The sequence below is a fragment of the Rhinopithecus roxellana genome, chromosome 4 (assembly GCF_007565055.1).
Source record: "Rhinopithecus roxellana isolate Shanxi Qingling chromosome 4, ASM756505v1, whole genome shotgun sequence".
NCBI lineage: Eukaryota > Metazoa > Chordata > Mammalia > Primates > Cercopithecidae > Rhinopithecus > Rhinopithecus roxellana.
Window position 1 is genome coordinate 13,928,515 of NC_044552.1, and position 17,801 is coordinate 13,946,315.

Below are 17,801 nucleotides of genomic sequence, written 5' to 3' on the forward strand. Positions count from 1 at the left end.
CCTACCCACAAAGACCCAGCCACATGATAGCCTACCAAGACATTCTTCAATCTTCATGATAACGGATACAGATTTTTAAATAATCAATCCAACTGCAAGGAGAAGTACTGATCTTTAATATGGCCAGAACGTTTGGCTAAAGCCTGCTGCACCCTAGTAATTTCATGACTCTATAAGCTAAAGTCAAAATTTATATCAAAGGCATGAATTTGCAATTAGCTGAACAAGGTCTTTTAGAGACCCCCAAAGAGTTCATTTTTTTCCTACATTGAACAAATTAACAGCATGGTTACTAAAGTTCTTCTTCACTTTAACCTGACTGGACACAGAGTTAAAGGGGGAAAATAGCATGTCTAAACCAAATTGAATAGTGATCTTCTAGACAACACTCCCCAGAAGGGACCGTCCTTGGGAAATGCCACTCAGTGCCAGAGTAAATCTCACATTTCAGTGAAGGGTTTGTCATTCACAGTACAAGATGCTTGCACATCTTGAATGTTTTCTTCTAGTATTTTTTATTTCATTCATTATTGCCTACTTACATAATACCCATGCAGAGCTCCTAACAGGTCCCAGAGCCTGCCATATTGTTTCATGACACTACGCATTTATTAAAACTGTTTCCCCTATGTAGATGACCTTTTCTGGCCAGTTTGCGTGTCATCTCCCTCTGTTAGGCCCCCAGCATCACCACCACCACCCTCCAACCTAACTGATAACTCCCTTCCTCAGGTTCCCACTCTACCTCTACATTTTTCTGTCTTAATATCAGTAATCTTTACTTCCACTTGATTGGTTTGTTGTCCATCTCTCTCCAAGCAGAAGGTCTTATTCTTACTCAAATGTACATTTCCTTGTTGACTATACAAGTGATTGGTGAACAACTACTGAGCACCCAGTCTTTGCTAACCCTTGGTAAAATTCAGAAAGATGAAGATTTTTTTTCCTTTGCCCCCGATGAACTGATAAACCAGTGGGGAAGGTAGACTTCTCTACAACTAGACACACCAAGTCAAAAAGAGGGGTCTAGGCAGGTGATGAGGCTGAGTTGTTAGTTGGTGAGGCAGCAAACACAAAAAAGCTTACCATGTTTTAATGTCTCTTCTGTGATTTTCATAATCAAAACACACATGCTTCAATCATGTGTTTCACATTGCTTACTAATGTCTTTGCATTATAACTCAGACCTGTGCTTCTAAACTAATGTGCACGCAAATCACCCAGTGATCTTATTAAAATGCAAATTCTTATTCAAGAGTTCTGGGAGGGGCCTGAGATTCTGCATTTCTAACAAGCTCCCAGGGAATGCCAACATTGCTGATTCATGAATGCCTCAACCAGCAAGGCTCCACACCATTGTAATGTCAATGTAAATATTGTTGAAATGGCACCAGTTTTTGGAAAAGCTCCTGGTCTCTCTACCTAGACTCTTCTGACTGTAATTAAACATGATCAACATTACACCAAGAGAGGTAGATTCAGCAGTGCCCAGAAAAAAACTGGCAAGGTGCTTTGGAACTGCTACCTCTTGGCCTTTGTTTTATTATCTAAACACAAAAGGTCTTTGCTTCTGCACGTTAGGTCTGCTGCTACAAGATGAGTGTAGTCTGAAGGTGTGGCAGGTTTTTCCAGATATTCAAGATTGCCTTTCTCTGCTAAAGTCTCTTCCATATTTAAACCATAAGAAAACTCTAAAACTTTAATCAGTTTAAACAATCATAAAAATAATACTTAAGTGAATTTTACAAAGGAAACAAGAAACTCTGGGCCAGGCATGGTGACTCACACCTGTAATTCCAACTCTTTGGGAGGCTGAGGCAGAAGAATCACTGGAGCCCAGGAGTTCAAGACTAGCCTGGGCAACATAGGGAGACCCTGGCTCTACAAAAACAAAAAATAAATTAAATTAGCCGAGCTGCACTTGTAGTCCTAGCTACTTGGGTGACTGAAGTGGGAGGATCACTTGAGCCTGAGAGTTTGAGTCTACATTGAACCATGATCGTGCCACAGCATTCCAGCCTGCATTACAGATCGAGACCTTATAAAAAAAGAAAGGGAAGAAAGGAAGAAAGGAAAGAAGGAAGGAAGGAAGGAAGGAAGGAAGGAAGGAAGGAAGGAAGGAAGGAAGGAGAAAAAAGAAAGAAAAGAAAGAAAGAAAGAAAGAAAGAAAGAGAGAGAGAGAGAGAGAAAGAAAGAAAAGAAAAGAAAAGAAAAGAAAGAGAAAGAAAAAGGAGAAACAAAAACAAAAATCCTCTGTAAGCATCCCATGGGAATCTGTTAATCTATTTTCTTAACTCTTAATGATTCCATGATAACATCTGTTAACTTTTTCAATTTATTAGAATTACCACTCAAAATGAAAGTCAAAATCCATTAAACCACTACTTTCTCATTTGTGAGTTTTGAATTCTCTTTCCAAGTGGTCAAGATCCCTACTTGAGCTTTTATCTTTTGTAGGTCTTCTTCCTCTCTTCCCCACATCATTCTTGAGCACTATTCTAGCCCAAACCAAGTGTCCTGTGTATGTCTTCTTCCAATCAGGTAGCTGTCACACTCCTCCTATCTGCCATTCAACTTTGCCTTGCTATAATAATATGCTATTTAACAGGCAATCTTGGTTGTTTGGTCTCCTCTTGCACATTTAGTTTTTGCATCTTTTTTTCTGACAATGTAATGGTAAACTGAACAGAAGTGTACTCTTTTCACTGGGCACAACATATAGAAGGCAATGGTAGCCATAGCTTACGCCATGCATAGCCTGGAGTAGACAAACCTAAATGAACTTTCTTCCTTCTCACTTCTCATGGACTCATTTAGGTGAATGCCAAAGATGACGAAGGTGTCCTCGTTGGATCCTGGGACAATATCTATGCCTATGGTGTACCCCCATCGGCCTGGACTGGAAGCGTTGACATTCTGTTGGAATACCAGAGCTCTGAGAATCCAGTCCGGTATGGCCAATGCTGGGTTTTTGCTGGTGTCTTTAACACATGTAAGTATCCAATTGAGTAATTTCTTTTTAATGTAAAGGAAACTTCACTTTAAGACATTTTATCAATAACCTAACAAAGAGACATCGCAGCCCCTGTTGGCACTATGGAATTTGTGGGTGAGCATTCTGGGATGTAGTCAATGCATAATTAAATTGTAGTGGGCCAAATATGCTCATAGTCTCTCTTTGACTGCAGAATCTTTATAGAAAGAATGATAGACTATTTCCTGTGTAATCCATCACTTAACACCCGAAGAAATAGAGTTACAGTAAGAATGTTGAGAAAAAAGCCATTTTCTTTTCAGCCACCACATTTTTACAAAACTAAAACAGTTAAAACTAAAATAATATATAAGGAAAGATATATAGTGCTTATTTGTCATTGAGAAGTTGTATAAATAGGTGTATTTATTTATTATTGAGAATTTTATAAATATATCTACTTAATTTTTATCCCAGTTATGGAAAGTATTATAGCAGGTGGTCTCATATTCATTTTTACACGTCTCAATGCCCCTGAGCAAATTAGAGATCAGAACATAATGAACAATCTTTCCCTCTCCAGTTTCCCTACTAGTTTTTAATCCACCCAACATCCAATCTGTAGACGAAAGTATATGAGAACAGAATTATTCTCTTTAGCGTCATGCATCATTTTTCAAAGTGGCATTTGCCTCTCTAGACCCAGACAATATTACAATTAATTCAGTGAATATTTTTTAAAATACATTTATTTCAGTATGTCTTCATCATTGGTAACGATTTTCATTCACAAGCCATTTCTACAGCCTTGGAGAAACATTAAGCTCAAGTTGGGGTGTCCTTTCTGCCTGCTCATTAATAAAGAATGTTTTACCCAGTTAACATTTTTTAAATCAAAAACAAAGGGAGGAGCTGGAGGCTGGAGGGAGGTCATTTTAAAAAATGATTACAAAAACTGTTTGTTTTAGCTCAAAGTCTCAACAGTCTAACACTTGGTGATCGAAGTCAAAAAAATAGTCATGAGTTTTGTTTTGTTTTCCCATAGTATCAAACAGGATAAGATTATTTTCTTAGCCATTTAAATATAACCCAGGGAAGAAGGAATATGTATTTCTTTGGAGCAATAAAAATCAAAAATATAGTCCCCTAAAAGCACTGGTCTCTGAAGTTCCAGATAAAAGCCTGAACTTCATGGTAGGTTAAAGGTTGGAGGTCATCCCCTCCCTTGAGGCTCCCAAGTCAAGACAAGGCAAAAGATGCCCAACAGAGGCAACCACTCTTGTGAAATGATTTTAGGAAGACAGAAAGGACCCAAGCCCTCCGCATGCCCACAGTTTCACTATGCCAGTGTAATTTCTTCAGGCTCACAACCAGATAAAATAGTGAACACCTTATATCCATTCATGTCTTTGGCATAAAAAGCAGGCTTTGTGTGGTAAATTAAGAAAAGGCAGAAACACACTGTGGGGAAGTCACAATGAGAGTAAACCTGAAGATAGAAACTGGGGGAAGGAAGAACTGGTGCCCTAAAGTCAAGCCTCGCTTTCTTGAAATTATTGAGTAAGGCAGACTCTTGACCAAGTTGTGTCTGGGATAATGTGAATTAGTGTTCAGCCAGAAACAGAGGGAGAGTTGCAATCGTTTTATTGGTAAGACCCTGTGTGAATAGGGCTGCAAATCAAGACAGGAAGATGGGAACAGGAGGCCTGTGGCAGCTGCCAATGTTGTTTGGGGCATTAAGATCAAGTCCTTTAAGGAGGGGAACCCTTGAATCTCTACCAGACTGCCAGTTTGGACTTCCAAGGTTGTTCTGTTGAAGGAGGTGGGTAGTCTCTGGTTAAAAATGCTAAACTATTCTGAAGGAGAAAATAAAAAAGCAAGCCAAGTCATTAATCTTAACATTGTCAGCTGAATTATTTTCAATAAGCCCTGATGTCTGGCATCCTGGGAGCCAGGGAGGGCATTTGGATTAAGTTTAATCAATAGGTACATATGGCAAGAAAGGTATCTGGGTAATTTATTATCTAACAATTAAAATGAATCTGTGGTGTCACCCTCCAATGCGTGTTAACAAAAGTAAATTCTGGCCAAGAGAGCAAATTCCACCAAGGACCTGCTCTGTAAATTCCTAACTTCCTATTAGTGGGTTTTTGAAATTGTATTTTCAGGAACATTGTCCCATTCATGGGACTAAAATAATACTATGTTGATGATCATAGCTTAGAAACGAAACAATTAGAACCCTGTTGGAATTCTACTCTACTTGGCTTCATTTGACACCAGCTGCAATTCTGAAGGATTCAACAGCAAAATTCCTCTCTACCACCCCCATGGGGTTGAATGACCACCCTTCTCCAGCATGCAACATTTGAGGATAACATGTCCAAAGGGCTTTTCATGTTGGTCAGGAAGGAAGTCCCCTACAAGAACACTTTTTTTCACTGTGTGTTTATTAAATTCTGGTGATGTGTTTAGCTGTGGTCTGTCCTTTCCTGTAGTTTTACGGTGCCTTGGAATACCAGCAAGAATTGTTACCAATTATTTCTCTGCCCATGATAATGATGCCAATTTGCAAATGGACATCTTCTTGGAAGAAGATGGGAACGTGAATTCCAAACTCACCAAGGATTCAGTGTGGTGAGTTTGATTGTCAATGGCTTTGGTTGATGTCACATTATAGTAATGTTACACATTTACCACAAGATAGACTCAGTCTGATGTTTCTTTCTGTTCTGCTTTGAGGACCATTCAATAGCATAGGCAGAAAAGTCTGGTTGTCAAAGAATGTCTTAGCAAATGAATTAGAAATGTTACTGAAAGACAGTTTGGGTTCCTAGTGATAAAAATCAATCATTCCTTATAATAGCAACCACCAAAAAAAAAGGTCATAGTTTTAGCTGCTGCATATGCCTATACTAGTTCCTCTCTACCTTGATATATTAATCTTACAATTAATAGCAGAAGCACTGGAGCCAAGCGTTCTCTGGGTCAGTGCCCCAGAAGTAATAGAGCTAACATTTATTAAGCACTTACTATGCATCAGTCTTTGTGCTTGCATGATCAACTCCAATTCTTCTTAGTTTTATCAGGTGGAAGTTATTAATATCCCCATTTACAAATGAGGAAACTGAGGCCCCAAAAGGTTTGCTCATGGTCATACATCTGGTGAGCTGGGAATAAACCCAAGTGCTTCTGACCGTTAGCCAAAACCTTTTAAATAACTTCAGCAGTATAGGATTTCCTTTTGAATGTAAAGATGAGATTCTCCTTGATTATACTGTCACCTTTCATTGAGATATGGAAATGGGAGTGAAGCTGAAATTGTTCCCCAAAACCAGCTGTGGGGTTCTCTCACTGCCCTGAACAGCTTTACCACAAACTGGCTAGAGGGAGCTTAAGATCCCAGGGAAATTCTATTTTTCCTTGAGACCCCCTAAGTCCAAATCAATACACTAAGAAGAAAGGAAAAAAATCCTAAGAGTTTAAATAGAAATAATTTTTATCAAGGTCTGTGTGGGAGGAAATTGGAACATAAGTTCCTCTGTGGTCAGGCATTGAGCTAGGTAGAACTTCTAAGCCAAAAATGAGTCTCATGCACAAATAATAAAGCTAAAACACTGTCTGTTGTAAAAGTATCCAAATGGGGATGGTAGGAAGTTATAAGTTCATTTTAAGCAAAACTAAAAGTTAGAAGTGCCTGAACTTCCTCATGTTATAGGAATGGATCCCAGTTGTAGGAGCAGTATTAACCCACCAGCAGAGGCATACATTCATTGGAGAATGTTGAAATGAAATTGCTGAATGAGTAGCAAAGGGCTACCATGAATTAAAAACAGTACAGTTCATTGGAAGGGAATGAGCTAAGCCGTAGTAAGCTGGAGGGCACGTGTAAGACAAAACCTTGTCTCTGTAAATTGAACAGAAATATAAAGAACGCTTTAAGCATACAGAATTATAATATCTCAGCCCTGCATGTATATGGAATGACAAAACAGACCAAAATAGTCACCCAAAAACTCATTGCAATTGTTAAAAATGACAAAAAGATAGTTATTTGGCATTCTCCATATCTCTTCCTTACACACACACACAGCCTTTGTAGTTAAGTGCAGTTCAAAGTTATCCTTCCCAGCTCCTTGACAGATACCTCCCATCATCAAATAAGTCCCTATGGGGCACTCCAACAAATAACCCCACAGGCCCTAAACAGAATTAATACAAAATTGTGAAGCTAGATCTTGCTCTTGGTACCCTGTCCTCTTCAATCAGGTCCCTGCTCCAAATTACTTCCCCTTTCCCTGACACCGTTTGTTCCTTTGTTGCCTTACTCAAATATCCCATCACCCTGGGACTGTACTTCCTGGCCTGGGACTCCCCACCCACCTTCCACTGCAGACCACTGCCCGAGACTCCCCTTCCTTTGCCTGTCTTGTAGTAGGTTTTCAACGCAAGATGCCTGATCAGATGCTCTGACTTACTGCGGGGCTGAGGCCAGCACAACTCAGGACGTTCCCAGACCACGAAGCACAGGAATCAAAGGGCTCAATGGGATCTGAGGCCAAGGCTTGGCTCTGTTACTGCCCAAGCTGTGTGACCTTGGGCAAGGCACAACCTCTCTGTGCCTCTTTTCTCCTCTAAAGCGGAGAGAACAATATTCCCTGCTTCACTCAGCACAGAGCTGAGCATAACAGGTGCCTAATGAACGTTAGCGGCTATTATTGCCTTCATTATTAGTCACACAGCTGGAATTTCTTGGAGGCAATATGTTTCCATCAACCCAAGTACATCAAAGAGGTCAGAAAAAGAGGGATGCCCAGTGTCCTAAGATGACTTCACTATTTCTGTTACATTGGGGTACTTTTAAAGAAGAAGCGGACACTTGGCCTCACCAGTGCAAACACCCATGCACCTTAGAAGTTATAGGTGGTCCAGGAAAATAAGAGTATGGCTAAGACCCTCCTGGATTGAGGAGGCTGGTGATGGCTGTCCCCAGACATACCAGCCAGGGCATGATCACCACAGTCACACCCCTCTGTCAAGCTCTGGCTTGGGCAGCTACTTGCTGTGTGGGTTTGAGAAAATGATTTCACCTCTCTGAGCTTCATTTTCTTCATCAGTAGAATGAAAGTAATCTTAGTAGTTACCATTTCCTGATGGGATGGCTATAATGATTAAATCAGGTCATCCAGGTAGAGTGCTTACCATAGAGGTGGGCCTGATGCTGATTCAGTTAGTAAGAAGCAGGGGCTGCCTGAGCATTAGGGCTGGTGAGGAAGGGTGAGGGTGAGCGTGGAGGCTAAACAGGGGCTGAGGTGGGGGTAGGAATGATTTGTTAGGCATCAGCTGACCTCTGTGAGGTCAGGCTGGCAACACGTGGCCTGATGGATTTCCTAGCAAGGATCTCAGGAGCCATTGGCCTCATACTTACCTCCCTCCACAGGCTCTGGTCAGACACACCCACCTCAACCTATCTTCCCCACTCTGGTATTTGGCTGGGGCCCCTCTCCTCTCCAAGTAAAGGAGACCTGAGAACTATCTCTCATCCTCCACCATCTATTTCTTCTTCAACACTCAGGTCCCAGTGGTCCGCACTTTGTGATGAATCAATTTGTCCAGTTAGGTCTCAGTGACTCAGGATGTCCTCTTCTCCATGACTCAGCCAAATCTCAGCCTACCAAATCCAGAAATCAGCCAGTAGAGAGGCTCAGAGGAAGAGTACAAGAGGGTGTATTCTGCTTGCCACACTCCAGAGCCAGGAGTGACAAGTTTGGCTCTGTCTCTTGCTGTGACCTTTCTAGCCTTATTACTGCAGACCATCAAGGACAGACTGCTTCCTGGTTTGCCACCTTAGGTCCTCTGCATGAAGGAGGTTTCCCTCCAAGAGGGAGCCTCACCTCAGAGGGGCTACAGTTTTGCAAAGAGTGGCCCCACTATTGACACCAACAGAAGCCATGATCTGGGCTCCTTAGCTGTTCAGGAGAAGGCTGGGGACTCAGGAACCTCAGAAGGGCACAGTGGGCAGAGTAATTAGATCCCAGGGTAGCACATGAAACCCCAAGTGGGCAAATGCAAGGTAGCAGATCCCAGAAGGAGCAATTTTGGCCGCCTGTCCCCAGCGTGCTGATGAGTTCTGAATTTTATGTAACCTCTGGGGGGAAGGCAACTATGAATCACTGTGGACAGTTTAATGAAGACGCTTGCTCAATGTTTAGCTGCAGTGCAAACATCAAATAGGAATATGAGGGCTCAGTTAGGAGGGAGTCAGGGCTACTTAGAGGGGCAGGGGGACAGCAACGGTTTGGCCTCACCTTGGAAGAGCCCAACTTGATCACCTCATTATACAAAGGTCACAGTCAAAATGGAAACAATTTTAAAAGATCAGCCTGACCAACATGGTGATGATACCCTGTCTCTACTAAAATTACAAAAAAATTAGCTGGGCGTGGTGGTGCATGCCTGTAGTCCCAGCTACTTGAGAGGCTGAGGCAGGAGAATTGCTTGAACCTGGGAGACAGAGGTTGTAGTGAACCAAGATCATGCCACAGTATTCCTCTAGCCTGGGTGACAGAGTGAGACTAGGTCTCAAAATAAAGAAATAAAAATAATTAACATCCTTATTAAAATATACTTCACAGCCTGGCACAGTGGCTCATGCCTATAATCCCAGCAATTTAGGAGGCTGAGGCAGGTGGATCACAAGGTCAGGAGATCGAGTTCATCCTGGCTAACACAGCAAAATCCCGTCTCTACTAAAAACACACAAAAAATTAGCCAGGCATGGTGGTGGGCACCTGTAGTCCCAGCTACTCGGGAGGCTGAGGCAGGAGAATGGCGTGAATCCAGGAGGTGGAGCTTTCAGTGAGCCGAGATCGTGCCACTGCACTCCAGCCTGGGCAACAGAGCAAGACTGTGTCTCAAAATAAATAAATAAATAAATAAATAAATAAATAAATAAATAAATAAATATGTGTGTATATATATGTATATATATATATTTCACATACTACAAAATTCACTCCTTTAAAGTACACAATTCCATAATTTTTAGTATATTTTTATTTATGTATTATTATTATTATTATTTTGAGACAGGGTGTCTGTCACCCAAGCTGGATTGCAATGGCAAGATCATGACTCACTGAAGCCTTAACCTCCCAGGCTCAAGCAATCTTCCCATCTCAGCTTCCCTAGCAGCTGGGACTACAGGCACACCCACCACACCTGGCTAATTTAAACATTTTTTTTTTGTAGAGATAAGATCTCACTATGTTGCCCAGGCTGGTCTTGAACTCCTGACCTCAAGAGATTCTCCTGGCTCAGCCTCCGAAAGTGCTGAGATTAAGGGCATGAGCCACGGCACTGGGCCATTTTTAGTATATTTGTGGTCTTGGGTAACCATCATTATCATCAGATTCCAGAACATTTTCTGTCCCCTTCGCCATACCTATTAGCCGTCACTCCCCGTTTCACCAACTCTGGCAGCCTTGAATCTACTTTCTCTCTCTACGGATTTGCCTGTTCTGATCATTTCCTATAAATGGCATCATGTAATATGTGACCTTTTGTGTCTGGCTTCCTTCACTGAGCCTAACGTGTTCAAGGTTCGTCCATGTTGTAGCATGTATCAGTACCTCATTCCCTTTCATTGATGAATACTATTTCATTGGGTGGATAAACCAGATTTTATTTATCCATTTATCCATTGTATATTTGGGTTGTTTCTATTTTTGGCTTTCATGAATAATGTTGTCATGAACATTCAGGTAAAAGTTTTATGTGAACATATGTTTTTTAGTTCTCATGGGCATATATTTAGAGTGGAATTTCTGGGTTGTATGGTAACTCGATGTTCAATTTCTTTTGGTGAAGTGCCAAACTGTTTTCCAAAGCAGCTACTCCACTCTGTATTCCCACTAGCAATACACTAAAGTTCCAACTTCATATTCTTGCAAATGACTTTTCTGTTTTTTCTTACTATCATTATGGCCATCCTAATGGGTGTGGAATTTTTTTAACCCTCTTCAATAATTGTGGAGATAATTGTACAGAATTTATTATAGAAACTTTTTTATACATTAGAGTTATACAAACAAATACTGTCAAAATTCAACATTTTCTTCATGTTCAGTCAGGATATTAACTCCTAGCTTGCTATGCCAGAGTGGTAAAATGGGATAGGGTTTCATTTTCAAATCAGCAGAGGGAACCCAGAAGTGCTCCGAAAGGACTTTGTGGATGGAAACTCATTCAGTACTCCTGTAGTGTGTATGTGAGTGAGCACATCTGGACCGGTGTCCAGCCAGGATGCCCTGGTAGAACTGCATTTAGGGTCGGTGTCCTTTCTGATGGGTTGCAACATCCATTTGGTTCATGCCTGTGTCTGAGCACTTATTAATGGTTCTGACTATCACTCCTACTACATATACACCTCATAGTTTCATGGTGAGAGTTACAGCATCTCTCGAAGTGCACCCCGCCATCTGCGACCCCCTCCATCCAGGTCTCTTGTGCTGTATTTAAACCGTGACTTCTCAATGAGACTTGTAAAACCCCTTGCCTTCACAGGACAAGCAAGAGTAAACACATTCATTTATTCTTTTTTCTTGGTGGCCAATTGATTCCTACAGCAACATCCTTTACTGAGCTGGGATGCCTACTATGGCGCTCTCCATTTATCCCCCGTATAGCATGGCTATGCAAATGAAGCCATTCATGACTGACTACGCAGGGTTTCTTCAAGTGGCTCCCAGCCAGAGGGAACTGAAGCAGCTGAGTCTCAGAGAGGACAGGGGCACTGGCCTGGTCTCCACCTGACTGGACTGCTGGCCTTTGACATGACGCCAGTGAACATCCAAATGCCCCTTGCTGGTTTCAGCACTCCAACAGCCTCAAACAATGAACAGCTGCATTCTAAAATAGTGTCATGCTCCCAGCTCCATCAAAGATTCCTGCAGCATGCCACCTTTCCTCTGAATAACTCCTTTCTGTCATCTTCCTTCATTATATTTCCTAACTGACAAGTTTTTTTCTCAGTCCAGGCTTTCATTTCCACTTTGAAATGTCTTGTTAGACAAGCCTCAGAGTCCACTAAATTGTTCCCACTTCTTTCCAACAACTCCCACCCCATCCTATCCCCTCTGCCCCTGATATGGCCAGAGCTTAATAATCCCAGGATGTCCTGCCATTATTGTCAACAATATTGTTGTCTTTATTCAGAGTGTATTAGCAGAACCAGAGAGGTAGGGCTACACCCATCTGCTACAAACACACAAATGATTTGCAAGACAGTGCCTTTCTTTCACCCCCTGCCAGTTTTGCTATAAAAGAATTCAAACCCTTGGTGTACAGTTGAAGCTGGTCCAAGACATCTCCTCCGGGGCTTTCTCTTGATCTTATTTGTGCTCTCCCCTGAGCCCTAATAAAGCTGCACAAACAAAATTACAAGCCCATATCTCTTTCTTCCCTTTTAAGAACTCCTTTTCTCTGAAACCTTTCTGGACAGATTGTGAATGAGATGACCCTGTGGACTGTTTAAGCAGTTAGCCAAGTTAAGGGCAGTAAAGGACTCCTTGTTTAAATTAACTACTTTATTTTCTTCAAACACATAGCACCCTGAAGCCCATGTTGGTCTCAGCTGTGTTCTCTGTCCAGCTCTTCACCACCCCATGGACTCCTATGCCTTTGGATATGACGTTAGCCAGAACCAAGACAGATTTTCAGATAACTGCGATCAGTGTTGGCTAGGACTGTTGTCCCATCTAATGCTCAGAGTCCTCTTCCAAACTCGTTCAGGTTCTTGAAAGAATTCAGTTCCTTGCAGCTGTAGAACTCACAGATTCTTCTATCTTCTTTGAAACCAGCAGGATCATGTCTCTGCTGCATTGAATTCCTGACTAGCTCTGTCTCTGATCTCTAGACTCAAACTTAACAGGCTCATCTGATGAGGCCAGACCCACCTGATCATCTCCCTTTTAATGAACTCAAAGTCAACAGATTAGTAAACTTAATTACTTCTGCAAAATCCTCCTTGACACATAAAGTAACATAGTCACAGGAGTACTAGATTTCACCTACACTGAGGGGAGAAAATGATACAAAAGGAAGGGTAGTGGGAGTCATTTAAAATTCTGCTCTGCGTGTGATTTTGAACCACTAATATGCCATGGACATCTTTCCTGCCTAGCCAATATAGATCTGCGTTTTTACGGCTGAATAGCATTCTATTCTGTGTTTCAAAATACTCGATCACATATTGGACAATTAGGCTGCTTCCAATTTCCCTTTCTTACATCGTGATGAACATTCTTACATAACACACTTGTCTTCACATTTGTGTGATTATTTCCTGTGCACAAATTCAAAGCACATGGATCTACTGAATCACAAGATAAACTATGACGTCCCATGTAGGGTCCCCTGGCAGGGGATGGTGCTGCTGTTCTAGTGAAGTACCGCCTTTGGTGAAGATTCTGAATCCTTTGCACAAATACTGCTGAATTATTAGCATCCTTGAAAGGAGCTCTAAAAATTACTAGCTGTCACTGCACGGAACACACAGGAAGAAACATAAAGCAGAGATGTGTTCTTCACTTGTCATCTGCATTGTTATCCTCCCAAAAGGTTGTTCTCATCTTGATTAAACAAGTCTCAATGAAATGAGGCCTTTATTTTAATTTCTATGGAAAGAGGCAACAAGGAGATTTAGAATTTTTACTTTAAAGGGACACAGTACATTTTGACTGTATAGTGAGAACTCAAGTTTCAAATGAAGGCTCTGAGAACTAGAAAACCATGAATCTTAAAGAGAAACAAACAGCAAAGGTTTACTAAGACCTTCCTTGCTAGATGTCTTCATGATTTATTTAGCCAACACTTAGTGAGCACCTCCTAATGACTGGGCTCTGCTCTAGTGCTGGAGATGTGGAGAAGAATGAGACCAGCAGAGCCCCCAAAGTAGATTCATGCACTCTACAAATGCATAATGAAATTGCAAGATGAAAATGGAAAAACTATTATGGATCTAGATAAAGAAGCTTTAGAATGAAAAGTAGCTTTTCAGGAATCAGTTGATATTTTCCAACCTGGAGAATCAGTGGATGGAATTAGGAAAAGTCTGTACGGAAGGAATAAGTATTTGAGATCAAATATACAACATGGTGGTTATAGTTCATTACACCATACTGTATATTTCAAAATTGCCAGGAGAGTAAATTTCAAATGTTCTCACCACAAAAATAAATATGGGAGGTAATTGATATTATTAACTTAATTATCCCACAATGAGATTTGATATTTTATATATATATGTAAAATCATCACTTTGTACCCCATAGTATATACAATTATTATGTGTCTATTTTAAAAAATTAAGGACATGCTAAAGGAAGTTTTCCAACACAAAGGGAAATGACACTACTGTATATCGAAATTTAGATCCTCTGACACGTGCGAATTGCAGCAAAAATGCTAAATATCTGGGTAAAATGCCCACGCCTGTAATTCCAGCACTTCAAAAGACTGGGGCAGGAGGATGGCTTGAGGCCAGGAGTTCAAGACTAACCTAGGCAACATGAGACTCTGTCTCAAGAAAACAAAACAAAACGAAAAACAGGAAAAGAAATGTCTGTAAACATTAGTCCCTTTCATGGAGGAACTTGGAATATAAAAACTAAGCATGCTTAAATAGAATTGTGTAATGTCAGCCAAATGGAAACTCTTGAGGCATGAGTGACTTAGGACACAATTCCCCTAGTCATTCCTGAGTAGAGAGGACTGCATGGTGAAAGAGATCCCCATGGCTGTGGAGGTAGCACCCTCTCATTCTGTTCATGGCCTGTCTGGGAGCTGAGCCATTAGCCTTCCACCCACTGATGGAGGCCCAGCCCCACTGGGAGCATTTGCTTCCTCCCCACCTCACCCACTGCCTACAAGTTCCTGACCCTGTCATGAAACTCCCACCCTAAATATACAGATAACGTCTCAGCCGTGAGTGAAACTAGAAGAGATCACGTGTAACTAATTAGATGTCAGAGTGAGAGAAAAGAAACTTTTCCTTGGGTCCTGGTCATTTGAAAAGAAATATTATCCTCAAAGAAAAGTCTTTACTTGAGATCTGAAGTGCAAAGCATGTTTGTCTTGTTCCAGGCTAACCTTGCCAAGGAGATTTGAATTTAAATAAGGCTATTCTGGAGCCTATTAATCTAGGGTGATGGTGTAGCAGTGAAAGCCAGGATCGCTAAACACCTCGGGTTGTATAGGAAGCAAGATGGGGTCCATTCAGGGTTGCAAATGTTTTATTGCTGTTTTTCCCTGGGTCCCTCTGCCTGATGGGGCAACCTTCACTGTTCTGAAGAGAGGCTAGCAGAGTCATTGTCTGACATGCACAGTGACCTTCCTTCCAGCTTCCAAGCAAAGATGGAGGCTCTCCAGTGGGAACTGGCCCCATGTTCCTGCTCAGAGACCTCCACAACTTCACCCTAATCCACATCTGTACCCTTCTCTCCCTGCAGACCCTGCATTGCTTCCCACACTTTTCCAGGGTGTGCTCTCAGCCTCATCCTCTTGCACCCTTGGTATCTGAGCTCCCTTTTAGTCCCACTCTTTCTACCAGTTCTTCCTCCATGAACATGCCTCAGTCTCTTCTAACTTAAAAATAACCAAAACGGCCTTCCCTGCACTGCATTACATGGTAGACACTGCCTTATCTTTTCTTCTCTCTTACAACCTAGGTCACTCTTTTTTTTCTTTTTCTTTTTCTTTTTTTTTTTTAGACAGGGTCTCACTCTGTCTTCCAGGATGGAGTGCAGTGGTGCAATCACGGCTCACAGAAGCCTTGATCTCCTGGGCTCAAGTGATCCTCCCACTCAGCCCCTCAAGTAGCTGAGACTACAAGTCAGCTACCTTTTGTATCTTTAGTAGAGACAGGGTTTCACCATGCTGCCCATGATAGTCTCAAACTCCTGGGCTCAAGCAATTCTCCTGCCTCGGCCTCCTAAAATGCTGGGATTACTGGTGTGAGCCACTGTGCCCAGCCTCTAGGTCACTCTTAAGGAAGAACCTACCTCTTTCTTCCCTCCTCTTCTTTCCCTCCTCATTCGTCAGCTGGTTTTGCCCAACCCTCCTCCACCACCCAACAATACTCCCGTAATCTCCTCCTCCTCTTCATCCAATCCAGAGCATCACAAGTGTAGACAAAAATGCCTCTTAGACCTCATCTCCTGGATTTTCCACAGGCACTCAAGCTCATCCTGTCCAGAATTGAGCTGGTCACCCACCCATCACCACCAGTCCCAACACAGACTTTCTTCTCTTCCTTTTTTATTCACAGTCTTGGTAAAGAAAACCATCATACTCCTTGGACAGGCAAAAGTCTTCCCCAACTCATCCAAGTCCCCTCACATCTCCCTAAACCTGTGGGTTGTACCTCCCAATGGCTTCTCTCCCTCTCCATGGTGCTGGTCACCTGAATGCCTTTCTGGTCCACTGTAGACTATTGCAGTTCTTCAGGGGTGCGGGACAGCAGGGGAGGACTCAGCTCAATCTCTAGTCTTGCCTCTCCATCCATCTTCCATGAACAGAGATTTGCAAATTTATCTCTTCTTAAATTATTCCAATGGCTTTTCATTGCCTAAGAATAAAGCACGGATGTTTAATTTGATATCAAAGGATTTCACAATCTTATCCTCACCTATGTCATAGCTCAGTGTTGAAGAGTATGGATTTCAGAGCTCTGTCACTAACTAGCTGTGTGGCCTCAGCAAGTTTCTTAGCCTTCCTGGGGTTCAACTTCCTCCCCTATAAACTGAGGGTAATTATAACAGTACTGAATTTTTTTTTTTTTTTTTTTTTTTTTGAGACAGTCTTGCTCTGTCGCCCAGGCTGGAGTGCAGGGGTGCAATCTCAGCTCACTGCAAGCTCCGCCTCGTGAGTTCGCGCCATTCTCCTGCCTCAGTTTCCCGAGTAGCTGGGACCACAGGCACCCGCCATCACACTCGGCTACTTTTTTGTATTTTTAGTAGAGACGGGGTTTCACCATGTCAGCCAGGATGGTCTCGATCTCCTGACCTCGTGATCCACCCACCTCGTCCTCCCAAAGTGCTGGGGTTACAGGCGTGAGCCACTGCCCCCGGCCAATAGTACTGTTCTTATAGGGTGCTAGGGACATCAGATGTGTTAATATCCATGAGGGTTTTAGAACAGCACTTGGCACTAAGGAAGTGTTGTATGTATTTTTTAGTTCCGGGCATTGCCTGCCATCACTGTTCTCCTCCTATGCACTTGAATATTCAAACATGCTATGCTCCAGCCACAACACACAGCAGACAGTTCCCCAAACACACCATGGTGGCTATTTCATGCCACTGCAACTTTGTTCTTCCTCCTTTTGTTGACCTCCTAAACTCCCATTTATCTTTCAACCCTCAGCTCAAATATCACTTCCCAAATACCTGGAGACTTTGCTCCACTGAGACTCCGTGGCATCCCAAATGAACTCCCATTTTACCACGGATCATTTAAATTAATTATTTTTCAAAGTCTGAGAGTTACCATTTTTGAGCACTTATCACATGCCAGTCCCCGTTCAAAATACATGTATTAGAGGCATTGGTGGTTCAGTGGTAGAATTCTCGCCTCCCAAAATACATGTATTAGTTTATTTAAGCCTCACGGCAAACCTATGACAGTTTTGATAATTGGTTTACAGGTTTGTCATTTCTCCTAGATTGTGAGGGTCTTTATGGGTAAGAATCTATGTTTTGATCATCTTTGAATCTCCAGCACCTAGCAAGGTGCCTGGTGTATAGTGGGTACATAGTGAAATTAATAT

At 42.0% G+C, this 17,801-nt stretch overlaps 1 protein-coding gene across 2 annotated transcripts in view; it reads left to right on the forward strand.

Annotated features, from left to right (window-relative positions):
- The window catches only part of F13A1 (coagulation factor XIII A chain), a 153,848-nt gene that overhangs the window by 87,235 nt on the left and 48,812 nt on the right, over nt 1-17,801 (forward strand). For both annotated transcript variants that reach the window (XM_010371346.2, XM_030928163.1), the window contains exons 7-8: nt 2,818-2,992; nt 5,473-5,611. In XM_010371346.2, the coding sequence (XP_010369648.1) occupies nt 2,818-2,992; nt 5,473-5,611 (314 nt within the window). The remainder of the gene's footprint in view (nt 1-2,817; nt 2,993-5,472; nt 5,612-17,801) is intronic.